Genomic DNA, 25638 nt, shown 5'->3' with positions numbered 1-25638 from the left:
AGATATTTCCCCAATATTTGAGTCAGTTCAAAACAAGGATTATTAACAAACAGAAAGGCCGTGTATGGCCTACCTTTCATTTTCTATTTTTTTCCTATCCCTAGAATTTAACATGTAGTAAAAATGTGAGACTTGATTATTTTTGATTTTAAGTTTCATATCAATTTAGGTCTGATTTAGGAATAAGTCACAAGTTGAGACAATGCCTCAAACTGTTCCTGTTTATTTTGCCATCTTAAGACATCTGCGTACTGCAGGGCAGCATTCTTCTGAGCAAAGGCACGCCCCACCACCCATTCAAACGCTGAATGAGGACACAACACAGTAAGTGCAGAGTAATTCATTGTCAAATAGCAGAAAACAATTCAACAGCAACACACTACAAAGAGAACAGTGGTTTAAATATTGTACACCCACCTTCCCAAAACCCCTCACTTCTGACTCTCAGGTCACATGTGGTACATGACAAGAGCAGAGCATACACACACATCTGAGCCTCACATGTAGAAAACATACAGGTCTTCATGCAGTCCAACATCACATCTTCAACAACAGTCTGAATCATCTCTCGCTCACACTCACACACACAAAGTGGCATTATCAACATGTGCTCTATTGCTTTAAGCGGACCCATTTGCTGTTTGGTAAAAACATGCAGAGCAGAAGCATTCTTATAACAGACAGTTTGTTTAAAATAGTGACCCTCCCCCCGCCACGCTCCACTGCGTACTTTTCTAAAATGTATCTACACACCACCTGAATGAACTAAGTTTTATATTAAACATAAGAAAACCCTTCAGACTGAATTGTTACAGATGGAAGCCCATTTCTGCCAAGAAAAAGGGGAAAAAAAGATGAAATGTTGGGAATGACAAAAAGTTTAGCTATGAGAGATCCATTTTTTTAAGTTGCAATTTTAAAATATAAGTCATCTTTAAGGTAGGTAGGTAAGGTTTAAGGTTTATTTAAGTCAATATTGTATGATAATGTCCGATTGTGACTTTTAAAATCTTAAAATATGGTTTTAACATACAATTTGAGTTGGCTGGTCAAAATTCGTGACATAGGTCATACTTTTTAAAGTAAAAACTACTTGAGGAATCAAAATTCTGACTCACTGAATTTGAGTCAAAACTTTGATTTTGACTAGCTATGCAACATTATGATACAAGACACATTTTTCAACAAAATCTAAATGATGGAATTTATGATTTCAATATTTTACTCAAAAGTCAATTTTTACTTAAGATCTCTTATACAAATGTCATATCTAACTTTTTGTCTCTTCATTTCCATTTCTAAGGGATATGGCTTCCACAGTTATACCTCATGTGCCAGAACAATAAGAATAATAAAAAAACTTCCAGGCTACATTCACACAAACAGCATTTTGGAATTATTGTGGCAAAACTTATTTTCTCCATGATCCATTTACATTCATTTTAAATGACAGCATTTTGGATATTGTGTTAACTGGAAAATTTTTAGCCCTGTGCTTCAAAAACCTTCACACCGGATCTTGTTCAGATGACGAGCTCTGCTTCATTGTGGCATTACTCTTTAAGATCTTAAGTGTCTCTTGGAAGCAAAAGACACAGACACACAGACACACAGACACACACACAATCCTACAAACTTCAATCTAGTTGATATGAACTTCAACCATCCTGACCTCAGGAAACAACCACCACGCTATTACACATCAAAATATAGTTTAAACAAAAGTTCACCAACCAAATGAATCCAATGTCTTGTGAATGCAACACCCACAGCTGAGGTGGTAATATAGACAGTTAGACAATTCACACAACACACCGAGTAGAAAATTGTTCCTAATAAAAACGGTTAAAAGTTTTGCCTCTCTGATTTACTGCTGCATTACAATAATACAGCAAGCTAATCAGGCCAGCAGAAAACAACACCGAGATACTGAAAGCCAATGTGTTGAATTTGACTTGTAGGTTGGTATATGTATGCACCACAGTCATTTACCCATTCTTAGTATACAATATAATATAATAATAATTGTATTCATTTAAGTTTGAAGGGGAATATTGTTCCATTATGATCATGGGGTGGCTGTAGCTCAGGAGGTAGAGCAGGTCATCCACATGTTAAAGTGTCCTTGGGGAAGACACTAGATCCCAAAGTGCTCCCGATGGTCAGGCCAAAACCCAGCATGGCAGCTCACTGCCATCACCGTGCAAGTGTGTGTGTATGTGTGTAATTCATACATGAGCAACAACAAGCTTGTAAAGCACTCTGGATAAAAATGCTGTGTAAATGTAGCCATTACAGTGGGGTCCAGAAGTTAAAAACCATATTTAAAAACCAATATTATCACGTAAACCTAGAAATCATCAGAAAGTTTGAGGATTCATAAAATAAGTGAAAGTGTCTTAAGACAATTTGTTATTCTAAGCAGAGAGGGGATTTCTCAACATCAATTCATGGCTAGTCTTAATGTTTTATAAAGGGGCAGTGCATGGAACTCTAAATTCTTTGCAGAACCTGGATCAGTTGCATCCAAAGTACAATAGGGCAGACCCAAAGTGACCACAACATCAAAAGATCAATACATCAAGCTTAGTTCACTGACAGATAGAAAAGCAACTTAATCAGATAGAGCTTGTTAAAAAAAAAGAACACAAGACTCAAATCAGCAAAAGTCCTGTCAAAAGAAGGTAGACACTCTCTGCTTTGTAGATACACTCTGCTTTGCATCTCTATGGAGGATGATTCATAGTGCAGCAGGATAATGAGCCCAAACACAACTCAAAGCTCTGACAGAACAACTTTAAGACCAAAGAAGCCCAAGGAGTCCTCACTGTCATGGACCGTCCTCCACAGTCACAGGACCTCAACCCCACTGAATATTTATTGGGGGACTTGAAGACTAAGAAAGCCAAGCACTCTGTGACATCACAAGAAGCTTTGTGGAAACCTTCCAAATAATGTCGGGATAACATGAGTCAGCAGGTTTTACCGTCAAACTTGTGGAGTCCATGCCACCTCGAGTGCATGCTGTCATTAAAGCAAAAGGAGCACATACAAAATACTAAGATATTCTGAAATTCATGGACATTTTTCAAAGCTTTAACTTTTCACTGGAACTGATAAGCTTGTATTACACTTAACTTATAATGAAGAAAATATTATTTGATCCAAAATGAATGTGAATTAAAATAATGTTGACTAGTGGACCCCACTGCAACTCCCACCGTGGCTTTCTCACACACACTAAAAGTCTGAGTTTGCCATATGTTCATGGCATGACAACAGTAAAAAGGAGACATTTGTGGGAAAATGGTAACTTCAGTTTTGAGATACCGTCTTGTCAAGCACAGTGTGGCCAGATGTGTACTTTTCCAATCAAATAAAAATTCCCAAACACACAAACTAATGATCTGTAGGCCTGACAGCAATGAAGTTGGATCAAGCATCATATAAGGTGCAAAAAAGCTATTTGAACACAAGTGGGTCATTGTGAAAATGTAACAAGACGCAACAAAATGCACCATTCTCATATATTCACGCATTTCAACAAGCAAATCTTGCAAATATCAATCTATAAAACTACAATTCTAAGTTTACAAGAAGTGACATGACAGATAGATCAAGCAGAAACATCATTCAGCTCAGTCTTTGGTTGAGTCATCTTAATAAGCCAGCAGCCTCATAGTGAGCTCTTGCCGGAAATGACGAAACATTAGGACAGAATCCCTGAAGAGCACTTGATTCACTTCAAGTTGCCACTTAATGCAATGTTTCAGTTGATAAGTCAACATAACAGGGTAAATGGAGTGGATGTCCTGGTTTGGAAAGAGAAAAGCCCTTGGTAGGTCCAACAGACTGATGCTGGTTTATAGAGAGGGAATGTAAATGATGCTGGTGTCAGGAGTAAAGACATCCCACTGCATCCACTGGTAGAAAAGGCAAATGGAAGACACAATCACTGTAATCCCACTTTGGAAGCGTCAGAGACAGTAAAGACCTGCAGAAATGAAGGCAGCAGTTCCTATGGTGGAAAGCAACGGACGAAATTGATCCCCTTTATTATTTGTAGAGTCCTGTGTGATGAGAATCCTCAACACTTAGGTAACGGAGAACAGACAGAGTTCTCCTTTTCGGGCTGAAGTTCCTCAGACAGCAGGGGTTTGGACGACTCATTCAGGTTTCATGGCGGTGTCTGAAGGTTTTCATCTCTTTCCTGACTTCATGTAGGACGGTATAGCTCCTCGAGCAGTCAGACCTTCGAAGCGTTTGTAGGTGTAGTTGATGAAGACCCAGTCCTTGTTCTTCAGGTCTGCCTCGGTCTGGTTAGACACAGGGGTGGCTGTACAAGGAAGACGACGAGGAGAAGGAAAAGAAGAAGAGGGGTTTGAATCATTTCAAGACATGACAACACAGGCACAACATTTGAAATGTGTTTAAGAGAAACAGGTAGCTTGCCTGTTGGAGTGAGGATATCTGAATCAGGGAATTCATCAAAGTTTGAGGTGTCATCGATGCTCTTGATCTCTATGGGAATGGCAGCTGGTCTCTCTCTGGAGAAAGAACAAGTCATTTGGATGGGCAGCCACACTGGATGTGGTGCACAGCTATTGCTCTGTAGTATAATCAGTCATCAACAGCTTTCTGTATCTGGTTCTTAATTTCTTTGTGATCAATTCACCACTGATGACAGTAAGAATGTCTCTAAGGTCTAGTCTACATGTACACAGGTATTTTTGGATACAGGGTTTTAAAACAACAACAATCTTTATCCAGACAAGATTTCAAATGTCTTGCTGTAATAACCATCCTTTAACATGACCATGAGACAGTCCCCACCTGATATGGTCATAGTCCACCCCCTCAAAGAAAGGATTGGATTTGATCTCTTCCACACCTGCAGCACCAATCCTGTGCTCCTCCTCACAGCAGAACCTGCACAACAATGTGTTCACTTAATACCATACGCATTCAACCACTCAGTGCAGATCATTTGGACGTTAGGTGTGCTATTAGATAACTTTGACATGTTAAGAACAAAACAGTGCATCCATGGTCAATACACAAAACAAGAACAACTGTTGTGTCAGTATTATGGTACAAGTGAGAGGGATTTAAGATGAACAAAGGTGGTTCATACCTGAGGATGAGGTCTTTGGCCTTCTCTGATATAGGCACTTCTGGAGGAAAGATCAATGTCTCTCGCCAGTTCATCACTTTCCTGTATGTTTCCTGAGGCGTCTCTGAGCAGAACGGAGGGTAACCTGCAGACAGTGAGGACAGCAAAAGGCAAACCATCATTTAGACCACATCTGGCCTGGCCTAGCCTAAAACCGCTGAAGGTAAATAAGATGTTCCATCAGGTCTGCGTCTTTACCTATCAGCATCTCATACATGATGACACCCAGGCTCCACCAATCGCAGAGCTTGTTATATCCATTTTGCATGAAGACCTCTGGAGCGATGTAGTCCGGGGTTCCCACTGTGGAGAAAGCCTGACAGGGACGAGACGTGGAGGAAGAGGAGTGGGGAACAACAGAAAGCAAGTTGGAGGCTGTTTGCTTTGAGGTGACAATAAAACACAGGTGAAAATGAGCCCCAAACCAATTTTGTCAATACGCTTCCAACTATGAGCAGCGAGGTTGTGTTGGATTGTGTTATTGTTCACTGGTTTAATACTGGTGGGACTCAGTTGGGAAAAGATAATGTCATGTATTTCTGTGCACCAATCAGGCTTTGGCTACATCTGAGTCATAATTTGAAGACAGCTACAGGATGTATAAAGGAGAACTGGATACCACGTTCAAAGATGATGCTTAGATTTCATTCATATGAAAGTTGCACTTTCTGGCCCATAGAGCACGCTCTCTAGAGTCCTTTTCCATCTGAGCCAAATTGATTGTTTTGCTGTTTGAGTATTATTGACCAATCAAGTTTGAGCGGGCTTTGTGAAGAGCAAAAGACTTGGGTCGTGTTGGCTGAAATGCAATCTTTAAACTGGCTATTGTTTGACAACAATTAAGCTTTTTATTAGGTCACCTAAAAGTGCATCTTCATTCATTTGCAGATATCTGTTAAAAGAGATTAGCTGAAATGTTGTCTCACGGAAGAACACGGAAATTGCAGTACCCTGTTTAGCAACTATGCCAAAATTGCACAGCTCATGCTGTTCATGGGGGCTTGTAGTTTAGGGGTTGTTTGCTGATATTTTTAGACCATGATTCATTTCTGATCTTACTTTTTATGGGGTTCGATATGTTCAATATCGCTGTCAATATGATAACCCTTGGCACTAATACCAAAACTATATTTTTATAAAGCCTTACTTTGAGAAACAAGCATGACTCTTTTTTCACTAAACAAAAGAAGCCAAACTTTCCAAATGCTAAAGGCTGTCTAAACACAATTAGCAGTACAAATACTTAAATAAAGTACCTTCCAACACTTGCAAAATTAGGAATTTCATGTGAGGAACGATCTAAGGAAATAACAGGCAAACAACACTATGAAATCAGACCAGATGTTGTTTTTGGTTTTCTACAGAACCATTTCAGTACACACTAGAAAAGTACTGAGGTGTCTGTAATACACAGTTTTTCTTTTTAATTGAGCTGTATGCATTCATATCTTGGATACATAATCTCCATAATCATGAATGAGCCAGCTTGTGTGAAATGTTGGCTCATTCATGATTATGAACGGGGGCGGGACTAGATAAGCATCTGCTTCTCCTGCTTTCCCTTTCGGCCATGTGTACTACCTGATTTTAACTAAGACGATGTGTGATGATGACTGTCTAATAACATGCTTAAATAAATAAATAAATAAATAAATGTCAGAGGGTCATCACATCTCTGTTCAGACCTACCAGCTGTCTCCTGTTCCTTTTCCAGGTCTCTGCTTTCCTCTTGGAGTTCATGTTCTGGAAGGCTGTGGAGAAATGACAGCTCAGTATAAAGAGCAAGCTGTGACCCTCCTGATGCATTAAACACCTGATTTTTTATAATGGCTAACATCTTAACCAGTATGAAATCATTTGAAATCATCAATGCTTTCTTTACAGAGATTTAATATGGTGAGAGTGGTGTTTTAATGAAACACGTGATAAAACATGAACATTCAGGTAACTGTGGTAACATGCAAGCTACGGTGTAAATAAATGAAAGGGTTGCCTGACTTTGCTTACTGAGGTCACTGGGCAGGCTGTGGTTCAGGTTCTTGTAAAACTCAGTACGGTGCGCCCTCTTCAGCCCCGTGCACAGACCAAAGTCAGACAGCTTCACATGACCCTGGAAACATCAAACATACTATTATAACCACTGCACACAGTGAGAATTTAAAAAATATTATCTTATAGTCAAATTAACAATTCAAGTGCTAGGAGCCAAGTCTCCCATGACATCAGTCTTCAGCTGGGCACATTATGGACATCATAAAGTATGTAGCATGTATGGGAGGGTTAAAGGACATTGTGTGCCAAGCTCCTGTGTAGCGTATACACCGATCAGCCACAACATTAAAACCACCTGCTTTATATTGTGCAGGTTCCCCTAATGTTGCCAAAACAGCTCACAGACACATTAAGGCAGAGACAAAAGACCTTTGGGGTTGTCCAATTGTCTATGACATTGGGACATTGGCAGTGGATCCTTCAGGTCCTGTGGGATGGGGGGTGGGGCCTCCATGGATCTGACTTGTTCCTGCACACCCCCACAGATGCTTGTAAGATTAGGATCTGGGGAATTTGGGGACAGATCAACATATTGGGCACTTTGTCACATTCCTTGGGTCATTCCTGATCAGTTTTTGTGGTGTAGCAGGACACATTGGCCCTCATTTATCAATCTTGCGTGAAAACGGGTGCAGATCTGAGCGCAGAATTGGTCTTACGACAGGACACACGTGTGATTTATGAAACATTCGTATCTGACCAATCCCAGCGTACGAATGATCGGGTTTTGATAAATGCGGCGGCTGAATCCGATCGTCATTAACATGTTACGCCCTTAAATATTCCTGGTTCGGAGGCCTCGACCACTGAGGTCAAACATGGAGAGAAGAAACACTGGCAAGAAGAGAGACTTTTCCGAGAAGGGGAGACAAATGGGCATTGGCTCATCTAGCTGTGCCGGCACATCAGAAGGCACTCCATTCACTAATGCAATGTTGTGCAAAACTGAACAGGCCAAAATAATATCGCGCACTTTCTCTGGGGTATACAGCAGTGTTCCCCCTGCTGGTCCGAGACAGAGCCACCTGCCCTTCAGCAACCCGAAGCAGCGCTTCACTGTGACCCGTGTGCGTGTGTGCGCACTATTGAATCTGCGTTCCTGCTCTGTAGCAGGGTTTGCCAGCGGGGTTATTAGGTATTCCGTTAGAGGATAACCCTTGTCACCTAGAAGAACCATACCAAAATGTTTATCATCTGATACCTTGTTTAGTTTAATGCAATTTATCTAGGGTAGCTGCTTACCGAGGAGATGACTTTGGCTCTGCAGTGCGCCCTCCTGCAGCCGCGCGCCAACACAGCTGCTTTGAAATATAAAAGAATCGTGTGTCCCCCCCGGCCACCTGGCCACCACGTTTAAAAGTGATAGCTTGGCATCACAAATCACCTGTACATTTATCGAGTGGTAGTTTTTGCGATTGATGAATGTGTAATCATTCATGGATGGTGCCTTCAGACGCACGAGTGCAATCAATTGCTCCAACCACATTCGGAAACCCAGCAATCTCATAAAATTGCCTTTTTGTATTATTATTTCAAATTTTAATGTGCAATAATTAGTTGTCATGTTAGGCTATTTAGCCTATCATATTGTTTTATTTTACAAAAAAGTGGTATCAGTAAAAACGTGGGCTTTTTTTAAAATTAATAATTTTTTTTATTTTGTTTTATTCGTTTTAAGAATCTGTTTTGATCTGTTCTAAATATGTGACTGCTTATGCTTAATGACAGCTGAGGTTTGTTTATTAATTATTTTCAGACTCAGACAGATTTTGCTGTGCTGCACCGCAAATCCACAGACTCAGATTTGCGTACACGAGCTCAGACCTGGCGTGAGATCTGATCGTAGCTTCTGCTCACGTCCAAATTGATAAATGCCGAAGCTTGCGTGGAAATGGTCGTACGCACGGTTTTCTGCCGTAAGTTCGTTTGATAAATGAGGGCCATTGTCCTACTGGGGCCCAACCATGTAATTTACATTTCAGTGAACCACATGGAAATGAGGAAATATTCATGAACACTCTGCTAAAAGAATGTGTTCATAAGTGGCCCAGACCACCTTTGAATGTGGTCAAATGCATCCTCAATGTGTCAGGGTGCATTCACACCTGTACTTAGAGCTGCTCACTTCCGATGGCAATACCAGGTCTGAACAAGGACTACCTGACAGGGACCTCACTTAGTAGGGATGGTACCCTCCTAGTGCTCTCAAAGGTCCACTCCCCATCTGGGGTAACAATTCCAAGGGTGAGAAACTGCTCTATACTAAGTTCAATGATAAAAGACACAATCACAATGGATAAGGTAGTTAACCGTGACTCACCCTGGAGTCCAGCAGCAGGTTGTCTGGTTTGATGTCTCTGTGAATGAAGCCCAGCTGGTGGATGGAGTCAATGGCCAGCACTGTCTCTGCTATGTAGAACTGAGTAGCCTCTTCTGTCAGAGTGTCCTTCTTCATCAGCAGAGTCATCATATCTCCTGTGCCACAACAGCAGAAACCACAGTCACACTGGCACTCATCATGTTGTAGAAAAAAACCCCTGCTCTGGAGTAAAATCTGCCTGATAGCTAAGGAACCTTAGGGGAAGTTTTGCAGGGCTGACCATCACTGACTGGTCAAACACAGAAGCCCTAGCTGCTTCAACTTTCCCCTTAGTATTGTGTTGTAGGGTTAGAGGGTCATACCTCCAGGCAGAAACTCCATGATGAGGTAGAGGTTCATCTTGTCCTGGAAGCTGTAGAACATTTTGACCACCCACAGGCTATCTGCCTCTACCAGAATGTCCCGCTCAGCACGGATATGACCAACCTAAAAGACAGGCAGGCAGGCAGGCAGGCAGGCAGGCAGACAGACACACCAGCCAACACAAATAGTTTGAAAGATGTCCAACAGATGCAACGGCAACATTTCAGTGTGTGTATGTTTTGCTGTCTAACCTGCTCTTTCTCCAGCATGTCAGCTTTGCGGAGGATCTTCATCGCATAGACATGACCGGTGTCTTTCTTCTGAACCAGACGAACCTAAAGGCAAACACAGCAACGTTCACACCAACCTGACAGAGTCCCGATCAATGGGGACAAACGACTTTTTAAATACTACTGAAAAACAGTCATATAAATTCTATAACAAAAAAGCATGTAGGAATCATGTTCCAAACAGTTATTTGTAAGGATTTTACCTCTCCAAAGGCCCCTCTGCCAATCACCTTCAGGGACTCAAAGTCCTCCAGGCCCAGTCGAGTGCGCTTTAGGCGCAGAAACTCTGTCTCTTTCCTTGCATGCTGAGAACGGCGCATACGTTTCTGCAGAGCACAGACAAGGAGGTGACTTTTTCATTTCTTTTCCATTCTGTGTGATTCACATCTGCCACTAATAATTCATAACTGTGTATTTCTAAATGAATAACTCTAAGCCACAATTATATAGTTCCCTTCAAGATTTTATGATCATGTGACAGCAGAGCAATAAGAGTTCTGTCCCATGTGTCAGTGACATTGGATCAAACACCTGTGAAGACAATCATTAAAAATGCTTACTGTTCACTCAAAGGAAATTAACATCAAGTTCTTTACAGCACTTTACTAGCAGATCTTAAGACGCCGTATAGTCTTTTTTTCCTTAAGTTCTTAACTGAGTTAAAAATAATACTAAAAGTTTTTATCCACATTTTTACTTCAACATGATGCGCAGCTATATATTCCAGTCTTACACATTATGCCTATCTTGCATAAATGCAACAATTATGTTCAAACAATCATGATGATCTGCCACTGTTAACTGTAAAGTAACATTAGGCTTCATGATTACAAATGTTTACAAACTCTGTCTTCTGCTGTGATACCCGGAGCTCTTTCACCAGAGAGGAGCTCATGAATATCAGGGGAACAACTTCAGCAGACTTGTTTCCCACTTTTTTTCTGTTCAACAGTGGAATTATTGGACATTCTGGTCAAAGGTGCGCTCACCTTTGTTAATGCAGTTAAACGCCGTAGGAGAGGAAGACTTGCTGGAGTGCTTGTACGTCTACGCAAGCTCGGACATCGGATTTTACTACCTGGAATAATCCTATCCAACGTATGCTCTCAGTGCAATAAACTGGACAAAGCGAAAGTTGGGGGGAATCTGTTTTTATATCAACACTGGCTGGTGCAATGATGTGACAGTGATCGTACAGCACTGTTCTCCTGTTCTGGAATCATTTTTCATCAACTGCAAACCCTTCTTCTCCCCCAGCAAGTTCACTTCATTCTCTCTGTTTGTGTTTACATTCCACCGCAAGCCACCGTGCAAGAGGCATAGCGCGTGCTCGCCGACCAGATACTGTGCATGGAGTGGACATACCTGGACTCTTTTGTTATTGTCCTCGGTAACTTTAACAAAAGGACACCTCAACCACAAACTTCCCAAATACAAACAGTTTATTAAATGTCCAACCAGAGAGAGGAATTTTTTGGATGACTGTTACACCACGGTCAGTGGTGCATATCATGCCATCCCCGCGCTGCACTGGGCCACTCTGACCACATCATGGTCCATCTGATTCCTGCATACAGACAGAAATTAAAACTCTGCAGACCCGTTGTGAGGACATCTAAGAAGTGGACCAGCAAGGTCGTGAAGGATCTTCAGGCATGCTTGGACTGTACTGACTTGGATGCTTTCAGGTCTGCATAAACAGTCTGGATGAGTACATGGAGGCTGTGATGTCATTCATCAGCTTCTGTCACTTTTGTGTACCATTATGCACCAGGGTGAGTTAGAACAATGACAAGCCTTGGCTCACAGCCAAACTCAGACAGTTAAGGTTAAAGAAGGAGGAAGCATTTAGGAGTGGGTACAGGGACAGTTTTAAAGACTCAAAGTACAAATTTAGCAAGGCGGTGAGAGAAGCTAAATGCCAGTACTCTGAGAAACTCCAACATCAGTTCTCAGCCAATGACTCTGCTACTGCTGTCTGGAGTGGGCTCAGGAAGATTACAAACTATAAACTTACAGCTGCAAAAAATGACCTGCAACTGGCCAACGAACTGAATGAGTTCTACTGCCGATTTGAAAGACAATGGAGCAGACTTGACACCATCCCCCGTGACACCCTTCATGAGCCCCAGCCCAGGACCTCACTGAAGACATGCCGCGTGCCAGCCAAGTCAATTCAAGTCCTCTACCATCATTCCCGTCCCCAAAAAACCAAGGACCACAGGACTTAATGACTACAGACCTGTCGCCCTGACCTCTGTGGTGATGAAGTCCTTTGATCGCCTTGATCTGTCCCACCTCAAAACAATCACCACCCACTGTTGGACCCCCTACATTTTGCCTACAGAGCCAACAGTTCCAGACCTGCCAACGTTGAAGAAATTTTATGCACACATTTTTTGCACTACTGGATAAATCTGGACATTCTTCCCCTACTTTAAAATCGGTCACACTCTGTTTATATACTATTATTATGTCTTTTAAGTATTTTTAGGCATGTTTGTTGTTTTGCACCTTCTGTTCACATTCACAATCCCTCTCTGTCGCTTGTCCACACTTCTCTGTCTCTCTTATTGTCTTGAGGTCAAGGAAATGTGGTTAGGAAAGGACATAGGATGTGACTATTGAACCCACTGAGTGAATTCTCCCTTACTATCACAAAGCATCCTGGGAAAACACTGTAGGTCTGTGTTTGTCACTCACCTCTTCATCAGCCAAGCCTTCCTGATCCATCACTTTCTCCAGCTTCTGCTGCCTGAAAAGACAATATGGCTGTTACCACTGTCTTATAGTAATAAAGTAGTGGATGCACATCCCGCCATGACAATAATGTTGGCAAGAAGGGAAAAACATGATCAAGAAAAAGGCACTTGCACACTTTACGTCTTCATCCAGGACAGTCCTACCATCAGTTAAATAAACATGTATCCATCTAGTTACTTACAATGTTGACGACATGCATCAAACTCAGATATCAGCTACATATCAAGCAAAAGGATCAAAGTGCTGAACCATTTTTTGTAGGAAGAAAAAAGAAAGAAAGAAAGAAAGAAAGAAAGCCAATCTCCTATCCTCCATACTAAACCAAACAGGAGTACACTGATGTAATTTGTCACAACAGGAAGTGTCCTTGCCTCAGCTTAATTTTGACATAAGCCACACAATGAAAAAAGTAAAATGTTCATAATGTTTAAATGTGTGTATCAAGTTACAAGCAGAAGCACTAATCAATTTTAAGTTTTACTAAGAATTAAATAGTCTGTAATGAAAACACGGTGGTCATCAAAAATCAGTGTGCAGCTACTCAAACATTTGGGTGTTACCTCATCTCTCTTTCCTCATGCTGGGCAATGAGATTACTATAAAAGTTTTCCAGGGTCACTTTAGCCATGGTGACCCGCTCCTTGGTGTGGTTACTCATGGAGGAGCACGAGCTCTGGCCAGTCATTGCCATGCTTTACCTGGAAAGACACAGTCACATAACAGAGCATACCTTGTTGTTACGATAAGGTTCAATGTAAGAACACTGAGATGAGTTCTTAAAAATTAAAACGATGCACGTAGATGACTGTTGGCCTAGAAAAGAAGGAAGGAAAGCTGCAAGCCCTGCTGTCTTCAGAGCAATGTTGATAACATTGTGTAAGTGCAGTTATGAAGAAATGATGAAGAAATCTCATTTGTGCAAGCACAAATCCATTGGAGATGGATGGGTTTGAGTTCCAAGTTTCTAGATTTACTTAAGGGTAGAGAAACAACATAGTCATGACACAAAGTCCTTCAGACAAATGGATTGTCTCACTTCATCAATTATTACCAGTGCTCAACAGTTGCAATGTCCCAGTTGTCTCAGGCAAGTAAAATGCCACATTGGGCTAGTGGAAATCTCCTCAAAATGCTGGTACTAGGCGACAGAATCAAATAGGGTTGCACAACATCAGACCGCTAAATTATCATAAGATATTGGGAAATTTATTAGGTATTTGTCGTATCTGTAAAATTCTAGCTAATAAATCGAGCCAATAATACAAGGCTAAATTGCTTTAATTTACAAACTCTGATACAGTAGGTGGCTGTTAGTTCCTTGAAAGTCGGCTTGTGATAAATAGAACAAATCTTTGCTCATTACATCTCAGCCTTTCTTACCCTCAGGTGTGCATAAACTTTTTTCAAATAAATTATTAATTACCTTAACAGTATTGCCATGAGAAACAAGTAATAATCGGTTATCTGCATCGGCTGAAAAAAATCCATATGGTACATCCCTAGAATCAAATAGCCTTGATGTCGATATTGTGACAATATTGTAGGGATTTCTATTGGTACTTTCACAAAATATTAAAACAATGACATTTTTGATTAATAATCACCACTAAATATGGGTATAATGACTAAGTGGGTAAGGGTAATCACTAGAACAAGTAGAACATCTATTAAGTTCAGAAAATTACATCACTTTACTTTAATGCAGTTTTTAAAACCAGGAAGAGACAACACTTTTGTCATATCACCATAACAATATTTAAAATCTAAGACGATATATAGTCTCATATCATAATATCGATATATTGCCCTGATCTACAGCCAGCTAGTAAATCTAGCAACTCATTTGCCTATCAGGTAAGTGGTAAAAAAGAATCATTTCATTAATGCCATCGTTTCTCTTGAGGTGATCAAGGAGTGAGCCATCTCACTTCCCTCTCATCTCTGTTGACAGTTGCACATGCACAGTACTGACTGGAAACAGGAGTTAACATTTTCAATATGCAAGAATGTTTGTTGCTTGTATCCATGACACACTGTATCCTTGTTCTGCATCATTTACTGAAATAAAGATTAAACGTGAAATTTATCTGTTGCCTTAGATTTTCTCATTGTCATTTTGACAGACAGTGTCGTAAAAAAATCAGGTATTACCCGCCATTTTAATTGTTTATGTTTTAAAAGTTTGAGACATTGCCTGTTTAATATGTGAGGGTGCTCTGACTGATCAGGCACCGACTGTTATCAGCCTCTTTAAAGCCTGATTAGAAGAACCGATCAGATAAACACGAAACAGCGCTGCTGAAAGGCCACACTGAAAGGACATCTGTTGTTCACTGGCTGCTAACAGCTACCTAGCTCCCCTCCTGTCAACATCTATACGGAATTAAAGTACCCACTTGATTTAAAAAGCACAACATATTTGCAATGTCCTACCAAGCAAGCCATCTGACTGTGGGCATACATGTACTGGTACTGCAGAACAATTCTTGTAACATTATATCTCGTACTGAGAAGCCAGCCCGTGACTGTAACTAATGCGAACACAGAGCTGTGAAGAGAGGTAACAGGAGTTATGATGGCAAGTATGGCTCTGTGAATTCCTGGATAAACTGATGCTGTGTTCAAACCAAACGTGAATTATTTGCACGACTACATTACATACAAATCAATGATAAGATGTGATAACGCGTCTAATCGCTCCAAGCAACAATCGCGTGAGTTGAAAACATTGAACTCAAGAGAAATTTTAACATGACGCTGTGTCGCGAAAGCCTATCGCCGCTGACATTCACACTGATGTCATGATGTTTACACTGCTGATGTCCGGACATTGAACAACAATGGAGGAGAGGATCGTAATCACTAATCATGGCCGTTGGACACCCAGAGCTGTACGATAATACATCTACTCGTACCGGGACAGGACAAATAAGGAGCTGCCATGGAGGGAAATGAGCAAGATGGACAGACTATCTGGCTAGTCTTGGAAATATGTCAGCACAGCATAGCTCTGATCGAGCCAAACTCCATTCAGGAAACAAGCATTTTAAAAGTTGATTGCTTGTCGTCTGGCTAACAGACCTGACGAAGCATGAATTCAGGCTTTTTAAAAGATGGCATTATGATGTTTTTATTTTAGTGTCCTTCTTATCCATTTATTGCAGTCAGGTCACAGAGAAATCTCTTTGTTTTGGGTTCATACCAATGTGCTGCATGTTCGCGTTATTTTAAAATCGAGCCACATGAGTCGATGCAATTAAAAATTAATAACCCTGCGATCAAACTCGTGCTAGTAACGCGACGTGAATGTTTTCTTCGTGTTTGGTCTGAACGCAGCATAAGAGGATATGTCTCGTCTCCATCCCCACTATAAATACCTACATCCGGCCTCTCAGAATCTTCTCACTCTGAAAGGTTCCGTGTGACCAGCATGATTGGCAGTCATCCAGGAATTCACAGAACCATAGTTACCTTTGTAACTTCTGTTCTGTTTCATTCCTTCCCAACTGCCCGTGGATAACTCATACCAGCAGTGTCTTCAGCAACCGACACCCACCTACTGGTCACTTGTAGAAGCTAATGGCAGAGTGGCCACATTAAGGCGATAGACCCTCAAGAATGTACAAGGCGCTGTCCAGGATGCTGCTGAACAGATTACGAATAGGGATGTCCCGATCAGGTTTTTTTTTACCCTGATCTCAATCCGAGTCATTTAATATTTAGTTTCTGCCGATACCGAGTCCCGATCCGATACTTAGCCCTAACTAATGTTTTCCTAGAAAATACAGCTGCATAAAGAAAAAATTACCTGCATCCAAGCTGTTCCTCAAAAGGTTTTTTTATTTTGTTGAAACAAAGTAAATACTTTCATGTGGTTCTTTCTTATTCTGCATATGCTATTGCAACATTGGTTTTCATTTGTTTGTTTTTTTTCAACAAAGTCAGTAACTAAACCCTGATCCTCTACCACGGAGATGGGCTCGTTATCCAGAGCGATGAATTCAATGACCTTCTCTGTAATATTTGTGTCCACGTCGCTGTCTCGAGGATATTCTCTTTCCTTTTGAAAGTATCCGCGAGTGTTTGTTGCTTCGGTGCCTTTGCCTGTATTGCTTGAGTGAACTTGTTGTGTTGCTTTGAGTGTTTGTTTTTTATGCACCGTATCATATGTATAGTATAAAATGCAGCTCTTTTGTTACCAGCTCGCGAAACGGTCGTACTGCAGATGTTACATGTTGCCGTTGGACCTCTTTCGCTTTCCAATTTAAAATATTTCCACACTGCAGATAATTTATCCACAGGGTTGCCAGACTAACGTTTCGCGCGTCCTTCCACAAATTGTGCTCCGTTTACAGCTGACGTAAAAATAATTGGGCTTGGGTCCACGTTCAAAATTGCTGATCCCGATCAGTGAAACAATGCCCATATCGACCCTGATCCTGATCCCGCAGATCGACTCGGGACATCCCTAATTACGAACACCCCTCTCTTTGCTTCCCAGGATGTGACCACACCCCTGATAGAATGGCAAATGACATGCCATCTCATAAGCCTGTTTGATTGCCTCAACAACCCAGTGGCTTAGTCAGTGCCCTTGTTCTTCCAGCTCTGTGGCCCTCTCCTCCAGCTCGGATCCAAATAGGGGAGGATGGTATACCCCAAGTTCTATAGCCTGATTAACATGGTTGGGGAATAGGGAGATTTTTTTGGTTACATTGTTGCCCCAGAGCCACCTGCCTTCGAAGGCACACAAGACTGATCAAAAGTGCGAGGATTACAATCACATATTTGGTTGTTGTAACTGCCAAAAGAAACAAAGTTTTCAGTGACATCTCTCTTTAAATACCCCTTTTTACTGGTCAAAAATCCCACTTAAACCCGCTAAGATCAGGCTTTTGTGTGCAATGGGAATGTGTAAACTCTACATTTACACCCGGGTCAATTGACTCTGCAGTAGACACGGGATTTTCTCACCTCGGCTCAGCTTTGATCTAAATGTAATACTCGGGTGAACACGCTAAATTCCCCTGCACAAAGTGATGATGTGTTATCAACATTGGGTGGTGGCGCATAAATAAGGAAGGGGTGGGATGCAGTCTACACGAAGATGTTTTATTACTGGACACAGTGTTGGAGGCAGAGCCCCGTTCATCAACACTCGAATTCCCAGCTATATCGGGATCGCTGACCAAGCCGGCCAACTTCTGGTTTAGCACCCGGCTAACTTGAAGGGGGATAAAATAATTTGATCGTGTGGGTCTTCTAGACTTTCAAGGTGTTACTGGACCGAAAGACTCAGATTTTGACAGTCAAATAAGTCATTTTGCGGGGGTCATGACACTCAAAATAATGTATCCACCCTTTACAGATGCTTCTTTCACACTGGGTCTATTGTTGTTTTCTCTTTTTTTACAGCTGTTTCTGGAGCATTTGTTACGTGAAACGTGACATACAACATAATGCTTCAGATAAAAATCACAGATGGGCTGCCTTGCCTGCGGGAAGTGGGAATGGGGTCAATAGGCGATTTTTAGCGGGTTGACCCGCGTTTAAAAAACCCATGAAGACCCACTAATTTTGGTGGAAAAGCAGTATTACAAACCATTGATGTTTGTGCATATTCCTCAGGCAAGGAGGAAGTGTGCAAGTTAAATTCATGAATGGATGGATAGTTACGTGGCTGGATTATTTGGAAGAGAGAACGGCACATTGGTAAGTACAGTATGAAGTAACGTAACATTAACAGAATGGTTTCTGTTCCTGCCTGCCTGGCTGCCTTCAGTGTCCTGTCCCTACCGTGGACAAGGTGATGTTGCTGCATTATATAACCAAGACTAGATAAACTGAAAACAGGTCAGATGAGAGGTCTGGCTATGGGAGACTAAATATGACTTGAATGCCACACTTGTCAGCCTCCGATAAAATCAGCTGTTCTAACGTTACAATGGGACCACAAAGATTAAACATTAGCCCATATTTTCTAACGCTATCGCCAGAGTAATGCATGGAAGGTATGTCATGGAGTGGAGAAATACTTTATGAAAAAAATATCTCTGACATAACGTCACCTCCATGCAAAATGGTGAGGTACTCCCCCAGGTGGTTGGTGGAAGCTGTGCAGCCAAGTTCAGCCAATAACAATAGTTTGTAAAAGGTCCTATTGGCGCCGATCAATCGGCCAAACCAATTAATCAGTCAACCTCTACGCTAAACTAAGCCACTATGCACTTTTTATATATTGTTTCATCTCAGTTCATGCCAGAATCTGTGAAAATGGCATCACAATGCCACAAATAAATCATTTCTAGACTTTGCCTTTTCAGGGGGAATTTCGTACTTCAGTTTGACAGATATCCTGATGCATCTTTAGATGATTGTCTTGCAATGTATCAGTTATCACAGAATGGCTGTATTGTCATACTGTCATTATTGTGGGCAGTGTATTGTAAATGATGTCCTATTAAGAGTTTAAGAGCTTTTCATCTTTCTCAGTGTACATTTAAACATAAGATACACATTTTAAAAAAAATAACCTTTGTATAACACTCGCATGCCTACGCTACATTTGTAGCTGCTATTGAATTTAAAGGAGAGCTCATCTGACGCCTTCCATTAAAAAGTAACATTTTATACAGTAACGTTGGCGATTCATAAAAAGTGAATGGTGAAATTTAGCTAACCCAGTTTAGTTCAGTCCTGGAAAAAACAGTCTGACCCAGCCTGAATCAACAACACGTAGCTTAGCTACCAAAGTTGTTAGTTTCAGCTACAACGCACCATACGTGCCACAAACTACCTAGAGTAAAGAGTAAAGGATTAAGACAGAGTAATTTAAATCAGTGTAATTAAATGTAACCTTGGTGTAAATTTCGATGGCGTGGTAAGTTAGCCAATAGCCTCATAAACAAATGCTTTAACCTGCTAACATTAGTTAGCTAGCAAGTTAGCCATTAAAGTTCCTGCCTTCGTCAAGTCAGCCAGCGAAAGCATGCGGGACATTGCATACGTCCTTTAAAATAAAGCTGTCGCGTTTATACAATCACTGTTTCATACCCTGTTCGTCATTCTGAATTTTATTCTGAAGGTTTTCACGGGAAACTACCCACTTCCTTTCCCAGCACTTAACAACTCGAAGTTACCCAAAGCGAATAGCTAAGGGAAAGTTAGCTAGTAAACGTTAGCTACTTATCTGCTAAATTGGTTAAGTCGCCTGTTCTGAAATAGAACATCGTAAGGTAGAAGATGCACACGATTCACTTAGTAGGACAATTAACTAAAGAAAATGTTCAGTATATTTCCTTCTAGGTCTTTCATTCTATATTTTTATAGTTGGTCTTTGTTCCCTTACCTTGGTCGAAGGTGCGGTAGCTGCCGTCTCTTCCTCTGCTTTACCGAGCGTTGCGTCACCATCGACTTGAACTCATCATGACACCTAGTGGCCAAACCTTCTTCGTCCTCCTACTCGGTTGAGTCCGCATGCCTCGACATCTATTATTAGAGCTTTCTGAGAGGAGTAAGCTTAAAACATGTGATAACGCCATTCAGTCGACTTATCTAGAAACATAGAAGTCTTCTGTACATAAAAGAGACATACGTTAACATATTATTTTGAATCTGATAACTTCTTCGAGTGGAACATTTCTCAAAACCGTTGATAGGCCTATTTAAAATGATATCGAGTGTCAAATAGGAGCACTGGAAAGCGCATACACGCATGCATACTGGAGTCGGTCTGTGAAAGGGCAGAGGCAGATCAGATCAGGTATGTGGCCAAAGAAACTACTAAAAAAAAGGCTACCGTCCACCCAGTTTTTATATTGCTGCGCTTTATGTTTAGGAAATGTATGTAAACAAAGTGACAAGCTAGTTAAAGGGGAGGAAAACAGTAACACAAGAAGTCATTAACAAGACTGTCAAATAGTTTTCAATTTTAAGCACTTTTTTCAGGTTTTTTAAAATGTATTTTTTTGCATGGAGGGAGGAAGAGATAAAGGAATGTTAATTGTTGAAATCTTTATCTTAAACCAGTTAAAAACATAAACCAGTGTCTTATATATGCGTTGTATCCTTAAGTGTTGCTTTTTAGAATTGTGGCTAAAATGCATGATGCACTTCTAAGTCTCTGCCTCATGATATAATATATGAATTATATTAAAACAATTTGTTGGCACAGACAATACCAGCATCTTCATATAGCCCATTATTACTGAGGCAGTTTATCTCAGCATTTAGACATACCACAACCTGCATGACTGAAAATCTTCCCCAACATACTGAGGCAGTTATGCCTCCTATGTAGAGGTGGTAAGAGATAAATAAGGAGGCAAGAGAGGCAGGCATATAACTAGAGGAAGTGTATCTTTGTCAGCAGCATTATGCTGAGCTTCTGCAAGTGAGAGGTCAGTCAGAGACCTCGGAAAGAGTTGGGCTACTTAACAAGGAGAATTTAAAGGTAACATTTTATTGTATTTGTTATTTTCAGTGGTAGAAAGAGTACTGAAAACCAAGTACAGGTATGGTTACATTACTGAAATATTACTCAGTTACAAGCAAAACTACTGGTATCAAAATAATACTTAAGTAAAAGTACAAAGTATTCTTCTCAAGTGCTACTCAGAGTATAGGTTACTTTTAAAATGTTGACGTTTAATGAGTTATCAATAGCAGACATTTAGTCATCTTTTGGGAATTGCCTCTGCCCCTCTTACATCCTCTGCATGCCCCTGTTAGAACGCACAGCACATTGACATTGACACATGCACACTATAAAGGACTGACACTGCCAAAATTAGTATGTCATTAAATTAGTGTGTGGGCCAGATGATTCTATGACATTAGCATGTAGATGTATTCAGGCCAGGATGCTTGTTAAACATGTGAAATTTGGGGCAGATTGGACGGTGTCCACCCAAATCACAATGACTCTGTTTCACAGTGAAACATTGAAATCTGCCGCATCGCCACTGACAGTTAAAGACAACCCCAAAAGTTTCTCAATTTAGCATTGCAAAGGTCTTTCTATTGCACTGACTCATTTTGAAGTTGATCTTGTTTACTCTCTTGGAGGAGTTTGTCATTTTGAATTGTTAATTTATTGTCATTTGCAGGTGCTGTACTTCAGACTTCCTGTTTTGTTAAGCTTATCGCCCCAAGAGGCTTTTTTAAGATCTAGAAGTGATACACGTGCCTTCCAGTTTTTGAAAATCTACGTGAAATGTACAAGTACTGTGTACTTGTAGTTAAACAAGGTCTTTTGCAGTTTAGCATCACAAGGATATCTAGATTTCACTGACCCAATTTGAAGTCGAAAATACAGCACTTGTATCCAAAATGGCCGACTTCCTTTTGGATTCAGGTCATGACACCAGGAGGCTTTTTGGGAGGTCTTGATTTAAGACACATATAGCACGAGGGCTACTTCATTTACATTTTGTAGGGTGCATATTGACACACCCAATCCAAAAAATCCCATCACATGTCGTCTGCTCGGGACTCTCACCAGCTATATGAAGTTTTGGGCAAATCTGACTGTGTATACTCAAATAACAACATCTTCCAGCTTCACAGCAAAACATGGAAATCCAACTCCAAGCGACAGATAATGACAACTGAAGGGTTTAGCATTTGGAGCTCAATGCTCTAAAAACAGTGGAGATGACTGCGGACTGCCACACCCACCACCATAACCCTGGGTGGTTCCATCGTCAACACAGTGGAGTCCTACCGCTTCCTGGGCACCATCATTTCCCAGGATCTGAAATAGGAGCTGAACATCAGCTCTCTCATCAAAAAAGCCCAGCAGGGGATGTACTTCCTGTGGCAGTTGAAGAAATTCAGCCTGCCAAAGACGATGATGGTGCACTTCCTCTATCACCATCTGGTATGCTGCTGCCAATGCCAGGGTCAAGGGCAGACTGCAGTGTATCATTTGCTCTGCTGAGAAGGTGATCGGCTGCAATCTGTCATCCCTCCAGGACCTGCACGCCTCAAGGACCCTGAGACGTGCAGGTAAAATTGCTGCCGACCCCTCCCATCCTGGACACAAACAGACCCCCACTGACACTGACCCCCCTCCCTCCCCGTTCACTTACATTACATTAATGTAAGTTTTAGTCACCAGACACTCTTATTTTGCACATTGCAATATCCACATCTACTGCGACCTTGCACAATCCAGGTCAAAGTTTTTGCACTACTGGATAAATCTGGACATTCTTCACCTACTATAAAATCACACTCTATTTATATTTATATTCACACTCTATTTATATACTACTATTATGTCTTTTAAGTGATGGACTGACAACATTTAAAGTAAATTGGGATAAATATGCCAGAGTTTGTTAAAGTACAATGCTTGTACATAGCAAAAAATGAGCACTAAATACCAAACCATGAATTTTGTCAACCATTACACTCCTACCTCCACCTGGTGCCCTGGTCATAGGGCACTGAGGTGGGTCTTCAGTGGGGTGAGCCAATACCTAAATCCATCAAATGGTTCCAGTGGCTCACAGAATGGAATACACTGTGATGAAGCACCAGCTCCCTCACTATTTGCTAAACCCTTTTTGTTCAGAAAGGTGGACATACACTCACAGTTTTGTTTTCTTTATTTAAATTATAGTTCCAGTATTTATTGATAAATTCAAATAATTGTACTCAGCATTAGAATTTAGGAAGGGGGGAGTTATATATATATCAAACTATATTAAAAGACATGCTGTAATCAAAGCAATAACCTGTCAAAGTTTGAGTCCTTTGTGGTGGCCATATTGTGCTGGTGCATAAAGAGGAAGCGCACCTCAACAGTAGCCTTTTTATGTGGTGGATGAGTAGGCATGTTCTCAGGTTTGATTGGATAGTGGATGTGTGATGTAATGACAGCTAATTAAGTTAAATACTGAATGATGTACAAATTATTTGTTTATAATGAATGTACAGTAGTTATCTTAACATATTGAAGAATGAATTAAGACCTTGTTGGTATGAATAAGTTAAGAACGATGTATATTTGTTATTAACCTTGTCAACTCTCCATTATAGAGATCTGCCCTGATAGGCCAGTTTGAACTGGAAAGGCGGACTCTTGTGCTATATATGTGAGTGGAAGGGGAGAGAATGGGCAGGTGGTTTTTTGAAGAGTAGTACCTGATCTGTCTTGAGCTGTGTGAAGAATATTTTTCTTTGTATCACTACAAATAAAAGTCTGCCTATTTTTTCTGCACAACTCCCTGCCAGTGTGATGTTTTATCTTCCACCATTCTATACTGCACCTCACCTTACGATACACACTATATGAATGTTACAATGTAAAAATGTTATTTTCCTCAACATGAAGTAGCAGCTCTCACCGAAAAATCACCAGTTTGCTCATTATTTAGAGTAATTGGATTCCCATTAGCTGAATCCTAAAAGTATGCTAACATATACTAGCTCACAGAAAAGTTTCATGCCATTTTTCTGACAGCCCATTTTACTGAGACCCCAATAGTTTGAAAAGTGTCCCAGCCTGTTATCCAAAAATGCAGCAAGAGCCTCACACCCTAACCCTTTTATAAAAATGTTTTTTGTTAACAAGCTTCAAGAGTGTCAGCTGCCAGTGTTTTCACCTTGTGAGTCATCATGGCAAAATGTGGTCCTGGGAACACCTATTTTAGTGGGAGCTACCGCAGAGGCAGTTTTGAGTAATCTGCCAGGTATTTATATGTCCGTCTGTCTGTCAATCAAATCTGTCCGTCTTGTCAGTCACATCAAAATCAAAATGAAGGCTGAGTTCGAAGATAGCCGCGCCTCATGTAATAACAGACTTTCTGAGTAGTCATAGGTCAGAGCATAACCATGTTGATTGGAGTTGCAGCTGGTGGGATCCCATTGCAAGGTGGTCTCTAGTCTTAAATTGTTGTTCTCCAATAGGCTTGATTTGATCAACTTTTCCATCAGTGTTTGTGATATTGCTGTTTTAGAACAGCCTACATCTAACATCATTATACCACAGTTTGGCCAAATTAAAGCACTCCCATATCCCTTGCTATTTGATCACATGTCCAACCAAAGCTTGTTGGTTGTGTCCTTTCCTTATCCCAACATGTTTGCAAAACACTTCTTGTCCGATGACTGATCTCCATGCCCCTTCAAATTGATCCATTAGTTGACTTTTCATTAATGACTAAAAGTCAACCTGAAGTACACTTCCTGATGTTCTTTCTACTATAAGATGTTGCCCCTGATCCATAGACAATTGTCTAATAAAATAACTTCAGTTTGATTAGTGGCCAAAACCTGTATCGTCCTGTGCCTTTAAAGATCATACTAGCCACACAAAGTTTTTTACAGCGGTGTCTCTTTCGCTATCGCCGTTGCTGTGGACAACACCCACCACATCCCACCACAACAGTATATCATTTGAACTTTATTTTGCCCTTTCATATTTGTATTGTTAAGTCTTTTGGCAATACATACCCAGTTAGAACGGAGACTCAGATACAGTTCTTGTACATCTTTTGAGAGAGATCTAGAGTTGATTACTCAGCTACATATGCTGCATTTTTGTTCATGGAAAGGAAGGTCGTCAGTCACAAGTAGAGCAATAGACAGATATACTGTAGCTAGATAGAAATAAACGCAAAAGGCTTCAAGCCACTGGGGCCAAGTTGCCTAAAATCACTGTTGGTATG

General features: G+C 40.8%; 1 protein-coding gene across 2 annotated transcripts; it reads right to left on the bottom strand.

Moving 5' to 3' along the window:
- Positions 1-324: 324 nt before the first annotated feature.
- LOC311264661 (serine/threonine-protein kinase 38) lies at positions 325-20556 on the bottom strand. Of its 2 annotated transcripts, none has more exons than XM_084365718.1 (14): positions 20310-20556; positions 13522-13659; positions 12902-12953; positions 10402-10524; positions 10160-10243; positions 9908-10031; positions 9546-9700; positions 7181-7283; positions 6863-6924; positions 5372-5489; positions 5135-5258; positions 4834-4929; positions 4453-4547; positions 325-4336 (listed from the first exon to the last, which is right to left on the bottom strand). In XM_084365718.1, exons 2-14 carry the CDS (start codon positions 13650-13652, stop codon positions 4200-4202), a joined length of 1404 nt encoding a protein of 467 aa, XP_084221844.1. In that variant the 5' UTR covers positions 13653-13659; positions 20310-20556; the 3' UTR covers positions 325-4199. The 2 variants fall into 2 exon arrangements, with proteins under 2 accessions (XP_084221844.1, XP_084221843.1); XM_084365717.1 differs by having other exon boundaries at positions 7172-7283; positions 20310-20555.
- Positions 20557-25638: the final 5082 nt, after the last annotated feature.

This window comes from Pagrus pagrus (assembly GCF_965226575.1).
Source record: "Pagrus pagrus genome assembly, chromosome: 11".
Lineage (NCBI taxonomy): Eukaryota > Metazoa > Chordata > Actinopteri > Spariformes > Sparidae > Pagrus > Pagrus pagrus.
Note: the sequence above shows the minus strand (reverse complement) of the source record. Positions and strands in the feature narration are given on the sequence as shown.